The 15,285-nt window shown below is 39.8% G+C and overlaps 1 protein-coding gene across 5 annotated transcripts in view; it reads right to left on the reverse strand.

Moving 5' to 3' along the window:
• Positions 1-15,285, reverse strand: part of PHEX (phosphate regulating endopeptidase X-linked) — a 209,922-nt gene that overhangs the window by 129,070 nt on the left and 65,567 nt on the right. For all 5 annotated transcript variants that reach the window (XM_077890216.1, XM_077890213.1, XM_077890215.1 and 2 more), the window contains 2 exons: positions 12,581-12,674; positions 10,129-10,257 (listed from right to left, as the gene is read on the reverse strand). In XM_077890216.1, the coding sequence (XP_077746342.1) occupies positions 10,129-10,257; positions 12,581-12,674 (223 nt within the window). The remainder of the gene's footprint in view (positions 1-10,128; positions 10,258-12,580; positions 12,675-15,285) is intronic.

Consider the following 15,285-nt stretch of genomic DNA (forward strand, 5'->3'; position numbering starts at 1 on the left):
TAGCTTTGATTTCAGAATTGATCAAGATTCTTTTCTTGACCAAACCTTAGTCAGGTTCCTATAAGCCCTCTTCTTGACTAGGCCTTCACCTTGCCCCCCATCTTGTCCTTGCCAAGTCTGCATAGCCCAGTTTTAGCAAGAGTCCTGGTCAGTCAGTTTAGAGACAATCTGCTACCCTTGATATCAGAGCTCCCTCTGTATCTGATCAAATTCTCCATCCCCCACCCTTGATATCTGATCACACTGGCCTGCCTTCAGCAAAAGCCCCCTTATCCCTAAGGTCTCATCTTAGGGACCTCCTAAGGTCCACTGACTCCATCACTCTGCTTATTGGACATAAATCCCCACTGGTCTTTGCTCTATTCAGAGCTGAGCCCAATCTCACCCACTGTGATAGTCTTTGAATGTTTTGCAATAGTACCGAATAAGTCTTCCTTACCATTTTAACAAGTATCAGAATAATTTTTTTCTTTAACAGGATTTACCCTGTAACAAAAAAATAGAAAATATGACCTACCACCAAAGCATGCCTACTGGTAGAGCTGAGATACATGAATAAGTAGAGTTTGGGGACACAGTGACTATAATGAAATAAAATGACTGGGTTTAATACACAAGGACTTAGCACATACAAAATGTTCAAATGGAAACCAACTGCACTGAATTTTCTAGAAACTATAAAGCTGAAAGATCTTTTTTTTACATTAATACTTAATAAAAAATTGTTCTTTATATTTTTTAATAAAATAATTTTTATTGGTGTTCAATTTACCAACATACAGAATAACACCCAGCGCTCATCCTGTCAAGTATCCCCCTCAGTGCCCGTCACCCACTCACCCCCACCCCCGCCCTCCTCCCCTTCCACCACCCCTAGTTCTTTCCCAGAGTTAGGAGTCTTTATGTTCTGTCTCCAAAAATTGTTCTTTAAAGTACATGCTCACATTTCTGTGGTAACTGAAGAATTATGAACATTTGTAAAAAGCCTTTTATTTTAGGGAGGCACTTGATGGGATGATCACTGGGTGTTATACTGTATGTTGGCAAATTGAATTTAAACTTAAAAAGGGGGGGGGAGACTTTTTTGATAAGAAAGCTTCCAGAGCCTTGAGTCACCATTCCAAACATCAGGGATCACTCCTCATAATGATGTATGTAGAAAATACTGGAAATTGAGCTCAGTGTAGACTGGGCCAAAGATAAACCTAGAAAAGTTGCTCTCGGATGAAATCTCTCATAGCATCTGAATCAGCTTGTTTCTTATTATTTTCCTCTTTCTTCTGAAAATTATATGAACATGAAAATACAACATCAACTGGTTGGACTTAAGTTTTCACTATATTTGTCTTTAAAAATATTGAAGTACCAGAAGCAAAATCTATTTCAACTGTTTCCTATCTCTAACACACTAAGAAATAAACATGTGCCTTTTATTTTTATAAGATCTTAATATAAGAATAAGTAATTTTCTGATAAGGGTGAATTAATTATAAAATAAGCTACTTAGAAGTCTCCTCCTTGGGGTGCCTGGGTGACTCAATTGGTTAAGCGACCAACTCATGATTTCAGGTCAAGTCATGATCTCATGGGTCATGAGACTGAGCCCCATATTGGGCTCCATGCTCAATGTGGAGTCTGCTTGAAGATTCTCACTGCCTCTCCCTCTGCCCCTTCCCACTTGCATGCTTGCTCTCTCTCTTTCTAAAATAAATAAATCTGGGGCACTTGGGTGGCTCAGTGGTTGAGCATCTGCCTTCGGCTCAAGGCATGATCCAGGGGTCCTGGGATCGAGTCCCGCATCGGGCTCCCTGTGTGGAGCCTGCTTCTTCCTCTGCCTATGTCTCTGCCTCTTTCTCTGTGTCTCTTATGAATAAATAAGAATCTTTTAAAAATAAAATAAAATAAATCTTTAAAAAAAAGTTTCCTCATGACTAATTTCCTCGTTCTAGACATAAAATTGGCAAAGATTTGAGTTTGTTTGTTTTGTATGAGGAGCAAGGGAATAATGCACTAGTTTAAAGCTAGATTGTCTGGGCATGAACCCTACCTAAGTCAATTTTAAGCTGCTATGATTTGGGATTACTTAAACTCTTGGAGCATCAGTTTCCTCATCTGGAAGATGGGGGCAGTAAAAGCAGATATAGGACCATTATGTGTATTAAATGAGTTAACATGTTACAAGTACTTATAAAAGTACCAGATATCCAGTTAAACCTCAGTAAAAGTTAGCTACTTTATTAATAACACCATATTTTTAAAGCATAAAACCCTTACCACTGCAGTCACACTAGGCCCATGCTAACCATCCCCTTTCCTGGCTCTTGTTGGTATCTTCACCTACCCTCCATGGATACAGATACTTACCTGGGGCATTTACTGATATATTATAGATATAAATCATTAGCAATAATAAAAAAGGAAGAGGTATCTGGCTGGCTCAGTAGATAGAGTGTACAACTCTTGATCTCAGGGTCATGAGTTTGAGCCCCATATTAGGGGTAGAGTTTATTTTAAAATTAGTAATAGAAAAAAATAAAATAAATAAAAATAGTAATAGGGGTGCCTAGGTGACTCAGTTGGTTGGGTATTTGACTCTTGATTTCAGCTCAGATCATGATTTCAGGGTCCTGGGATCGAGCCCCACAACAGGCTCTGCACTCAGCGTGGAGTCTGCTTGTCCCTCTCTCTCTGCTCCTCCCTCACTCATGTGCTCCTACATGCACATGTGTACTCTCTCTTTCAAATAATAAAAGTCTAAAAAATATATATTTTTTAAAAATAAAAATAATAATTTAGTGAAAAGAAAATGGAAAAGCAAAATATCAAGTAATACTTTAGACATCCTTCCTCTTCCTCCCACAGACACACACCTAATCTTCTCCTGTCATTTAGGTCATGAACATACAGATCAGAGTTTGTCACCATAGGATTAGAACATCCTCTCTATTTATAGTAACAATACATCATGGATTCTTTGAAGAGTCTCACTTTTATATCCTGTGTGTAACTTTTCACAAAAGCAACTTGTTAAATATTTAGCTAATATGCTATATTTTTAAATTGTACATGGTCTTCTAAATAATATTTTTAAATTTTAAAAAGGTCTCTAAGAAACAAGGTCCTTGTTTTTGGTTCTGAAGACAGAGGAGGGAGAGAGAATATTAGTGTAGAAGACACAAAATGGTATCCCCAGGACATATTTTGTTTGGCCTTCACAGTATTGACCAAGATTTAAAATATGGAAGATTTCACATAAAAATCCCTATTTCTGACTTCTCTCAAAAAAACACAAAGAAACATAGTTTGGTTTTAAAACACACACACACACACACACACACACACACACACACACATCAGAAGCCTAGCAAGGCAGGCATCCTGATGAATACAGCCTGAGCTGAATCCTGGATAGCATATTCATTCCTATTCACCACTACTGTGTCCCAGACACCAAGATCCAGAGGCAATTACCTCTCATCACTGCACTTGCCCTGGTTTCTGCTGATACCTAGCCCGCTCTACTTCTGTACATTATTTAATGTTACTGCCTGTGAGGGTATTTGAGCTTAAAACCCCAGGCTTTCAGCTTGACCAAGTCCTTCGCAACTTCAAGACACTGAACCCCTTTAACTTGTAGACTCCACTCCACCCAGTCTGTGAGCCAATGAGAAGCAAGACTCCCAGGTGCTAACCGCAGAGTAGCATCTGGAATTTATCTCCTCCTCTACACTGTACACTAGGGAACCTGAAACATCCTCACCAAGTAGCAGCCTGACTCCAAATCCAAATCCCAGTTCCCAAGCTGTGAATCCTGGCATTGCTTGAGTCCTTCCCCACTGATGTTAGAGCCCTCCATGAAATCCAATTGGTCAGGGACCAATGATCCTGCCTTTCCAAACCTGGCTATAGCCTCACTCTCTCTCCCAAGGACTAAGCACCATCACACTGAACTCAAGAGATCCCTTTTCGAGTCTTTAAAAGGGCACTGTACAATATGGTAACTACATGTCCAATACGGTAGCCACAGTGGCAAATGAACATTTGAAATGTGGCTAGTCTGAAGTGAGATATCCTGTAAGTATAAAATACACATGAGATTTCAAAGATTTAGTTTGAAAGACATCATATAAACTATCACATTAATAATTTTTATATTTATTATTTGTTGAAATAACATTTTGGATTTATTTAGTTGAACAAAATATATTAAAAATAATTTCACCTGTTTCATTTTACTTTTTTAATGAAGCTGCTAGAAAATGTAAAGTTACATATGTGGCTCATATTCAAGATCTTTTGGATAGTTCCACTCTAGGTAACAAAGACAACTACTGTCCAAAGAGTTCTGCAACTATTCTCACTCTGCTGGCCTGTCCTGCAGCCAGTCCCACATGGGTTAAGGCCCTGTCCCACCATCAAAAGGCACAAGATTCTTCCCTATGCCTCTTTAGGGAGCTTTGTGTTGAAGAGTTCTCCTTTTTCTACATGTTATTCCCTCCCATTTCTAATTAAATCTGTAAAACTCCCATAGCTGTGTGAAAGCGAATTAGTATGAATGTGTGTGCGTGTGTGTGTGAGTGTACACACACAGGCACATGCACATGCACACTTGCCTATGGGAAGTAGAAAAGAAACAGGAACTTGGAATTGTGTGTTTTCCCCAGTAAAAAGGAAGAGAACCCTGGCTGGTGGGGGGCTTTCTCCTCTACAAAGGAAACCTCAAAGTGAACTGCTCTCTCCTGCCCTCTATAACAAAGGATGCCAAGCAGAGGTAGCTGGGCCAAATCTACCATTAAGAGACTATAGAAACAGACACTGAGGCGAAGCAGGATGTCCCTTGGAAGAACCTAAGTACCAGTTTCCAAAGGAAAACTAATCAGTTCAAGGGAAAAACAAAACAAAAAAAAAAAAAAAACCAAGAAACTGGAGGCCCCCACACAGGGTTTGACAAAGTCCACTTAAATCAAACTGAACATGGAAATTTTCAATGAGTTGAAAAACTGAAGCAGTTAATTGCACTAATGCAACAGCCTTTGGTAAACAAGGTACTGACGTCTGAGTCAACAGCCTACCCTGCTCACATGAGTTGCCAGGGTTGGGATTCTGGTGGTAACTGTTTGCAGGTAAATGAATGACGCAAAGGCCTTGTTACTCCAAGTGTGGTCCCTGGACCAGCAGCATCAGCACCACTTGGGAACTTGTTATGCAAGTTTTTGGGTCCTAACCCAGACCTAAGATAAAAGGATCCTTGGCAAAATGCAATGGGATTTTGCATTTCTATAAGAAGATCCTCATTTGATTTGTGTACACATTAAAGTCTAACAAGTACCTGAAATTTAACCTTCGAAGTGTATTCATCTGCTTAGCAATCTTTTTTGTAAATAAAACAATGGCAGCCCTCCTTCGGAGTTAGAGTCTCTGGAATTTGTCCCACTGGGGATCTTTCTGGTTTTTTCTTTGGCCTATAGTTAATAATACAGAATGTTTTTCAAATAAATCAGTGGTTCCAGGTGGTTCTTGGATGAGAGCCCTGTAACAAGGCTATAAAAAGCCAGATATTTCTCTTATAAGTTTCCAACTTAAGTATTCCCTGAGGCAAATAGCTTTCGCTTAAGGGAGGAAAACAATTTTATGTAAAATAGATGAGTATCTGTAGTATCCCACTTCCTCCATTGTCCCATGTATATCAAAATAAGGGGGAAAACTGCCAAAATCAACTTTATTTTATAATATTACACCCTAACACATGAAAAGGGGACTTTCACACCAAAACTGAGAAAAACAAATTAATTCAAATACCTTTCATATTACTTAAAATTATTCTACTGCCAAAAAAAAATACGAAAAACAAAAAGCCTCTGTTATGCTTTAATTGTTTTTATATCCTTCCCAGGGCTTATAATGTTACCACTGTGATTATCTGATAAATTCTCAATCCACTTACTCTAAGCAAAGAGTGAAAGAAAACGCACAATGGGAATATTGAGTATTTTGAAATAAGACATTAATTCTCCAGTGGAATTATTTGCAAGAAGGGGACGTACAGGTTCAAATAGTCTCAAACGTGGCAGAAAATTCCCCCAAAGAATAAAAAAAATCCAGGTAAGTATACTTAGATTTAAGGTATTCCAAGGCAAACTTCAGCAAATACATGGTTATGTGTTACGTATTGCAGGGGCCAAGGGCGAGCCGCCCCAAGATGGACCACTTTGGCAAGATTATTTTGAGTCAGAAGCAAACAAAACCTAGCGGATTCAGGAAAAGTTCCTTACCTCCCCCTTTAGCTGCCTAAATTTACATTGGAAAGGAGAGCCTGTACTCAAGGAAGACAGCTATTAACAGAGATTCCTCTGTACCTAAGTAGTCTACGTGCATAGCAAGGCCACCTTCCTTTTCCAAACATCTCCTCTCACCTTCCTACAAATGCTCTCCCTTTCCTTTGTGTTCTCAGACCACTATCCGTCTCCTTAGCCTCATGGTGCTAGTCTCTAAAATCTCATGTCTGGGACACCTGGGTGGTTCAGTGGTTGGGCACCTGCCTCTGGTTCAGGTCGTGATCCCAGGATCCGGGATCGAGTCCCCCATCAGGCTCCCTGCAAGGAGCCTGCTTCTCCCTCTGCCTGTGTCTCTGCCTCTCTCTGTGTCTCTCATAAATAAATAAATAAATCTTTAAAAAAATAAAATAAAATTTCATGTCTGTATGGATTCTCCATTCACATAAAAACTAAGCTTGGTTTTGTCCTGTTCATCTGTCTCACGTCAATTTGATTCTTAGTCCACCTAAAAGGACCTTGAGGGTCACCTGGGTGGCGGTTGGTTAATCATCAGATTCTTGATTTTGGCTCAGGTCATGATCTCAGGGTCATGAAATCAAGCCCTGCAACCGCTCCCTGCTGAGCAGGGAGTCTGCTTGAAATTCTCTCCTCCCTCTTCCCCTCCCTCCACTCACATGTGCGCATATGCACTCTCTCAAATAAATAAATAAAATCTTTAAAAAAAAAAAGAAGGATCTTGAAGGGCAGATGAAATTCTTCCATCCCAACAGTATTAACACATAATACCAAACAGTTCATACTATTTACCAGCACATAATACCAACTATTTCAACTATCATGATGTAACTGACTTTATGTGTTTGCCTTTAAAATCAGTGTTTGTTGACCACCTGCATCCAAGCTGCTCATATATTCGTATCTGAATGGCTATAATGGCTCATTATTAATGAAATATACCTAACATATACCTCTTTGACATACTGATTATTTGGGGCTGATTGTTTTTGAGAAGCTACAAACAAAGGAATCTCTCAAAACAGAGTCGAAATTACCCTTTTGTGAGAGAAATTAGCTATTTAGGAGGGAAATTTCCATTGTAAGAGTATCTTCCTCCCTGTATCAGGAAAAGGAGGATGAATCTCATCTCTAGAAACTTTGATCAATGGAGAAGAGCATGGACTTGAATCTGCAGAGTAACCTTACTTTTGTCTATGGTGTTTTTCCTGGTAACCTCCCAACACTGGCCTGCTCACCCCTGTGCCCACATCTTCTCATCTTATTTTTCCTTAGCTGGGGATGGTAATTAAGGTGGCGTGGGCCATTTCTGGGAGTTCCTCAGTTTTCCTGGGTCTCTCCCTTATATACAGGAGGTATCCACATTTATTAAACTTGTTTTTCTCTCATTAATCTGTGCTTTATCACAGTGGTATCTCAAGAACCTAAAAGAGGGGATGCCTGGGTGGCTCAGCAGTTGAGGGTCTGCCTTTGGTTCAGGGCATGATCCTGGGTCTAGGGATCGAGTCCCACATCAGGCTCCCTGTGAGGAGCCTGCTTCTCCCTCTGTCTCCACCTCTCTCTCTCTCTCTCTGTATCTCTCATGAATAAATAAATAAAATATTTTTTAAAAAAGAACCTAGAAGAGTAGAGGGAAATTATGTTTTCCTACCTACATTAGTTAATTGTGCCTAGATATTTTGCTTCATGACATTTGTAAACTATAACTCATTGCAAAGAAAATACACACCAAAAACTCCCCACCATAGCTAAATCACAAACTCTGATTCAAAATTCACCCTCTCCTCCAATGCAGTTGAAAAAAATGAAGAACAACACACTGGTGAAGGTTGAGGAGCCCTGAAATTCATGACCTCCAACTTCATCTAGACCATTACTGTCTCTGGACAACCATGCTTCCTCAGTTTACTTACTCTCCCACTGCCCTGGACAACTATTTCACACCTTCTCCTCTCTCTTCCAACCTTAAACCCCAACCTCTGTCCTCAAGTCAAGACTCATACACTACTGCCTCCCTGACATCTCCAACTAGAAGTCTGATAACCTCTCAAATTCAACATGGCCACAACTAACTTCCTGATCTCTCCCAAATCCAAATCTGGTTTCCCACAGCATTCCTCTTCTCAGTTAACAGCAACTCCATGCTTCCACTGAAATCAGACTCAAAGCTCTTATTCTCAGATCCCTCACTAAATCTGTCAGCAAATTATGTTGGTTCTACTTCAGAATGTATTCAGAATACAACCCCTTTTCACAACTTCCAGGGCTACCACCTGGTCCAAGCCACCATCATCTGTCATCTGGTTCCTCCAATTGTCTTTTTTTTTTTTAAAGTAGGCTCCATGCCCAGCGTGGAGTCCAATGTGGGGCTTAAACTCACAACCCTGAGATCAAGACCTGAGCTAAGATCAGGAGTCAGACACTTAACCAACTTAGCCACCCAGGCCCCCCTTTCTTTCAACAGTCTTCTAATTAGTCTCCCTGCTTCTGTCCTTGACTCCCTATAGTCTCTTCTCAGCATAGCAGCAGGGTGATCCTTTTAATATAAGTCAAGTCACATCAGGCTTCTGCTCAAAAACCTGCATTAGCTCTCCACTGCTCTCAGGATAAAAGTCCACAATGGCCCATAAAACCTTACAGAACGCCACCGTTCCTATTACTGCTCTCACTGCAGCACCTTCTTCTTACCCCCACTCACTCTGCTCCAGCCACATGGACCTCCCTGCTATTGCTTAAGCACACCAGGCCCCTCCCAGCCATAGAACCTCGCTATTCCTTTGGCCTGGAACACTCTTTCCACAGATAACTGCCATATCTAATTCTCTCACATCCTTCAAATCTTTGCCAAATATCATCCTCACAGTGAAGCTTTCCTTGACCACCCTATTTAATCCTACAACCTGCCCCACACACCTTCACCTTACAGCACTCCCAATTCCTCTCTACTCTGTTCTCCTTTTTCTTTTTTCCAGGGTCCTTACAACATGCTTGCCTGTCCCCCATCCCAAAAGAATATCAACTCAGTGAGGTCGGGGATCTTTGCTCTGTTCTCAGCTGTGTCCCTAGTGCCTGGCATATAACAGGTGTTCAACAATGCTTGTTGAATAAATGAATGAAACCAAATCTCATGTTTTATTAGCAGATACATCTGGTTGGGCCATTATTGCCATTACAGCAACTACAAATCATAATAGATCATAGGTATAGGAAATCTTATTACACTGCTCATTCCATTTTTGTATATGCTCAGGAATTTCCAAAATAAAAGGATTTTTTAGGTTAACAAAAAAAAAATAAACACGGAGCATTGTCTCTGAAATACATGTCACACTTCTGAAGTTTCCAGAAAACAGCATAAGTAGGAAAAAACCCTGCATTTTATTTCTATTTCTAAACCATTTAATAGTTGTTAAATATATTACAAATCACTTCATCTCTTGGTCTCTAGTTTCCTCATCTCTAAAACAAAGAGGTCTGACTAGAAAACCTCTACCCTTTGTAATGACAACAGTCTAATATCTAATCATAAAATTATCAAGACCCTCTTTGTTCCTAAGCGTTGACTTCACACATTTAACTTCTACAGGAGAAATTCAGACTCTATGTGACATGATTTCATGCTTTTCTCTTTTCTAACTTGTCTTAATTTAAATGACTATATTCTAGGTTTGAGTTTGTAGTTAATATTGTACTGCAGGAATTCCTCTCTGAAGCCAAATTATTATCTATCTAGATTGATGGTTTCAAGAGCTAGAAGGCTGCTATTGGCCGGCTGGCCGTGCCCACGCCAGACCTGGCAGCCCACCATGGCTCTTACCAGCTGGGGAGCAGCACTTACCATCTCCTTCTTGTCTTCCTGGAAGTGTACATCCACAAACATTTTCCCCACGACATAAGGGAGGGCACTCTCGATAAAGTTTACACATTTGTCCCATTGAGGCAACAAAGTTGTGGTCCCCTGAATTACCTGTGGGAGATAATTGATCTAGATTGAGTTTCACTGGGATAAAACCTATGGCTAAAAAAAATTCACAAAACCTGAAGAAAACAGGCTAAAAAAACATTGCATACCCCAACCCATACATATGTGTCAGATGGTAGGGCCGACTGTGAAATCTGTCCTAATTCTGATTGTTCCTTGTTATCTTTAAAACTGAATGAAAATATTCTGATGGTGGAAAAGTATGTATTTATCCTTTCCTTTCAGTTTTCCCCATTAAATGAATGATTAGGACTATGGCATAGCGTTTCTACAGTTAGCCGGGAAATGAGTGGATGCTGTCCAAGTGTCTAGATAGTCTTTAAATATCTATTGGGAACTGAAGTTCCACTAGGAAAGGTCTAGTATCAATGGGTGATCAAAGTTCATGCCCAGAGAAGGTTTCTTTGCTCTGGGTAGTACACTTCCAAGTCCAGAAACAACATGGTGCACTGTGAACAACCCAAGAAGCCTATTTACATCATAATGTAGCAAAGGACACACAAATAACCAAGTACGAGATGCCTGGGTAGCTCAGCGATTGAGTGTCTGCCTTTGGCGCAGGGCGATCCTGGAATCCAGGATCAAGTCCCCACATCAGGCTCCTTGCATGGAGCCTGCTTTTCTCTCAGCCTGTGTCTCTGCCTCTCTCTCTCTCTCTCTCTCTCTCTGCGTCTCTCATGAATAAATAAAATCTTTAAAAAGAAAAACAAGTAACCACGTAAAAAACAGATGTAAATGTTTTCCCCATCTGTCCCAATTAAGCCATTACAAAAAAACACAAACAAGGAGGTTCCAAAGCAGGACTTGGAAGGCTCAAAGGTTTACTCTTGGTGATGAAAGTAAAGAAGTAAATAGCGTCTAAAATGCCCTTCCTTGGAGGATGGAAGTTGAGGGCTCAAAGTGCAAACTGGAGGCAAGCAGCAAAGAAGAGGGACCTGAGCATGGTGCGGCGGGTGGGGGGGGGGTGCTGCTTGCACTGCGGCAGACCTGGACTGCTGGCACAGTGCAAATGGGCTCCACACTTAAATTCATCTGTGCTTCCTTCCCCTGCTTTCTGGCAACACGACCCCTTCTCAGACATAAGGAATCAATCTATTTTTTAAATCTCTAGAGAAAGAGATCCTACAACTGGCTTTGGCAATTCAATGTTATATTTAGCTCTTTACACTCAAGAAACATCTCCTCATACCTAACCTTCCAATTTTCACACACTACTTACACCATTCTCTCCTATTCTCTTCACAGTAGGGTTGAAAAGCAGCTGGGTACTATCTTTTATGTGATCCAGAGGAGTTTAAAAATATACACACACATATATAAGTATATATGTAACATATAACATATGTTATATGTATAAAATCTACTTGTTTTGTAGCTTAACCCTTTGATATGACCTCAATAAATATAGCTGTTTTATACTGTTCTCTGTAAAGCTCAATAATCTAATGATTTTGAGGGCCAAAATATATTCAAAATAACTGTGTTACCCACCAAAAATTCCTGTACTCACCTGTTTCTCTAATAACCAAAACATCTGTTAAATGAAAGTACCGTTATAAAACTTGTCATTCACTTCTAATTGAGAGAAAAATAAGTTGTAAATACATTTAAAATGAAAAAAAACCAAAATCATTAGGTCCTCTATTAATGGGAGAATTATTCAGACAAAAGCTTGTGAAACAAAGCCAAATAACACCTGTGTAAGTGAGGGAGTGACTATCAAAGAACCAGGTGAGGGGGAGAGAAGCAAAGTATTTCAGGCAGTTGAGCCAGGTCCCCAGGGAGACTAAGTTTAGGCCTCTTCAGCCTAGCAGAATTAGGATAAATTCAAAGACTGAATGAAAGTTGAGATAAAGTTAAAGACCAAATTCTATCCCTAAATTAAAGATGAAACTTTACCATCTAATACATATATCATGCATATTTTGAATATTCTGAATCCTGAAAATGAAAAATAGTTACAAATATATCACTAAGATACATTAAAACTGTAATGACAGTGACCCAGTTAAAAACATTGGGGAAAATGGGAATAAGTTGATAAGAGGGAGCAGATGCAACAGGATAGTCCCAAATACTGCCCCAAATATCTTTATATGCCCTCATCAAAGTACAGTTTGAGTGTAATTTACAGTACATAAGGTTTAACTTAATAAAAAGAAATAAATCAAAAAAATTAGAGCATGGGCTGCAAAACTCCCTCTGTCCCATCCATAAAGATGATTTTTATTGGATTAGTTAATATACAGACTGTTTCGGCATGTAAAGATATCCAGTGATGTAACATTGCAATCTTCTTCAATCTTACCCGTGAGAATTCGAGCCACCTATACTGAAAGCGCCTGCTAAGGTTTGGAATTCTGGAATAAACCATCCTCCACACCAAATAGTTGGCAATGGTCCTGTTAGCAAAGAGAAATGCACATTTATTACAATTAGGTTGATATCCGATACTCTGCAGAACACCTTGGGGAAAAGTGTTGGCAAAGCTCCATGGAGGGACCCCCTGCTCATACAAAACTGCAGAACTTGCACTTGAGAAATGACATAAGATGATACGATGTCAAATAGCTCAACCAAAATTGGCTTTTCACCACTTAATACAGATAGATGAAATGAGGATTCCAGCCTGAGGCCTCAGTGTGAACGTTTTGCTTCCCCTCTCAGGGCATGGAATCCACTGTTGCCTAGTTCTTTATGTCTAGAAACTGTCCATACCCTGGAATTATCAGGCGATTTCATAAAATGCAGATGAATTCTTACTTTTGGAAACAAACAGCAATATATTGGCCAATATCAATTATGTAGATTTGCACCTTGGTTCCGTACTTATATGAGCTTGAGCTTCTCATTTAAACTTGCTGATTTGATCTTTTCTTGTCAGACAACAAGAATGATCCCTACCTTATAGGGTGGTTACTCTGAAGTTAAAATAAATAACAAAACCCTTGATAAAGGGTAAATTCCAGATTTTTTAAATTGTCGTTAACTTCCAAACGTGTGAATAACCCCATACACTCATGTAGTGCCCATAACAGATATTGTTAAAAATCCATTACATTTTGTTAACTGTAACCTTTTTCCTTTTTTTATTTAAGATTTTGATTTATTTATTCATGAGAGACAGAGAGAGAGATAAAGAGAGAGGCAGAGACACAGGCAGAGGGAGAAGTAGGCTCCATGCAGGGAGCCTGATGTGGGACTCAATCCTGGGATTCCAGGATCATGCCCTGAGCCGAAGGCAGGCACTTAACCACTGAGCCACCCAGGCATCCCTGCCTTTTTCTATAAGCAAAAGATGCCCTGACCTCAGAAGGAAGTGTGATCTAATTTCTAACTCAATAGTGATGATGAATTTTTAATGACCCACCCCCTCCCAGTTGCACCATTACCATGGTAACTAATAACACACATTCCTGCAATGACTCTTGGGTCATCCGGCCATGTAAGATCCATGTGACACGATGATGATATCTGGCCCATTAAGAACAACCAACTCTCTCATTTGCATGGTGCTCTAACCCAGGGGATGTGCATTCTCAGCAATTAAATACATTCCAGTACATACACCCAGCATTTATATAGTTATTTTAACTTATACGGAGAGTTAACAAAGTACTTACATATCAAGAATGCTTTTAACAAATATAGAAATAGGAGTTTCAAAAGATAAAATGAAATAAAGGTATTTTCCAAAGTTCAAACACTATTAGTTAATTCTTCAAAACACATTGTCCACAGAGGATGAGGTTACTACAACAATAACAGTGGATACAAATCCCCATTTCGTAGAGTGTTCTTGACTATTTCAAGACATTTTGAACATATTTTTGTCAGATCTGGTTAGACCACCATTGTTTTTTACCTTGTCAACTGGCTAACCAAGATAGCATACCAGACTGGGAGAAGGCTCGCTTCTGCCATTTTTTCCTGATGTTCAGTTTGTTCTTACGTTATTAGTAATAGCTTCAATTTCGGTTTCTTGGAAGAATTTTTTAAGCCACTTGTCCATTTTGTGGGGGTTAAACCACTTAATTCATAAATCTACAGTTATATAGTAAATGGTTGGAGATTATTTTTTAAGTATATCAACTGAAAACAAAACAGTGAGAGTGACAGCACCCATCCCCTCATGTGTGTCATACAAATCAAATGAAGGGTCCATGACCATCTATATAGGATTCAACAAAGCCTCATTCCTTTTTTCACTGGAAAAAAATAAAGATCTATAAAAATTCTAAAATTTTCTTCTCAGACTCAGTGAATCATGTGGTGGTATGCACACCTCTCCTCAAGACCACCACTCTCATCAGCAAAGGCTAGCCCTCTTTTCAGGCTACTATAATAAATATGTGGTTGTAGGTCATTCCTTTGGATCTTCTGAGTTCATAGTCAGTGGATCTCCAACTTAGTAGGATCACTTGAGGAGTTTAAAAAGTCCAGATAAATGCCCAGGCCACTCCAGAGCAATTAGATCAGAATCTCTAGGATGGGACCCAGCATAAATACTGTTTTTTTTTTTTCAATTTCCCCCAGCTAAGTCCAACATGCAAACAAGTTGGAGAACCAGTGTAATAAGCAATGGAGGGTAGACCACATAGAAGCGGGTCTAAGGGTGTGATCCTGGAGACCTGGGATCGAGTCCCACGTCAGGCTTCCTGCATGGAGCCTGCTTCTCCCTCTGTCTGTGTCTCTTCCTCTCTCTCTCTCTCTGTCTCTCATAAATAAATAAATAAAATATTTGAAAAAAAAAGAAGCGGGTCTAAAGGCTCTGTGCTTTTTCCCTAAGCTACACAGTGATAAATTAATGCCTCTAATTCAGCAAAGATTTCCCAGCCAGTCAAAAGTCCCCAAATGCTTCATGGAAATATGTGGGTATGAACAAAGAATAGTGTGTGAGGCCTTCGTGGGCAAGGCATTACTAAGACATAGCAAAACAAGACCTCTGAGAGCTGGAAGATGGAATGCGGGGAAGCTCGCACAGCAAGACAATGGCACTGATGAGCTGCTCCA

The sequence above is a fragment of the Canis aureus genome, chromosome X (assembly GCF_053574225.1).
Source record: "Canis aureus isolate CA01 chromosome X, VMU_Caureus_v.1.0, whole genome shotgun sequence".
In the NCBI taxonomy this organism is placed as follows: Eukaryota; Metazoa; Chordata; class Mammalia; order Carnivora; family Canidae; genus Canis; species Canis aureus.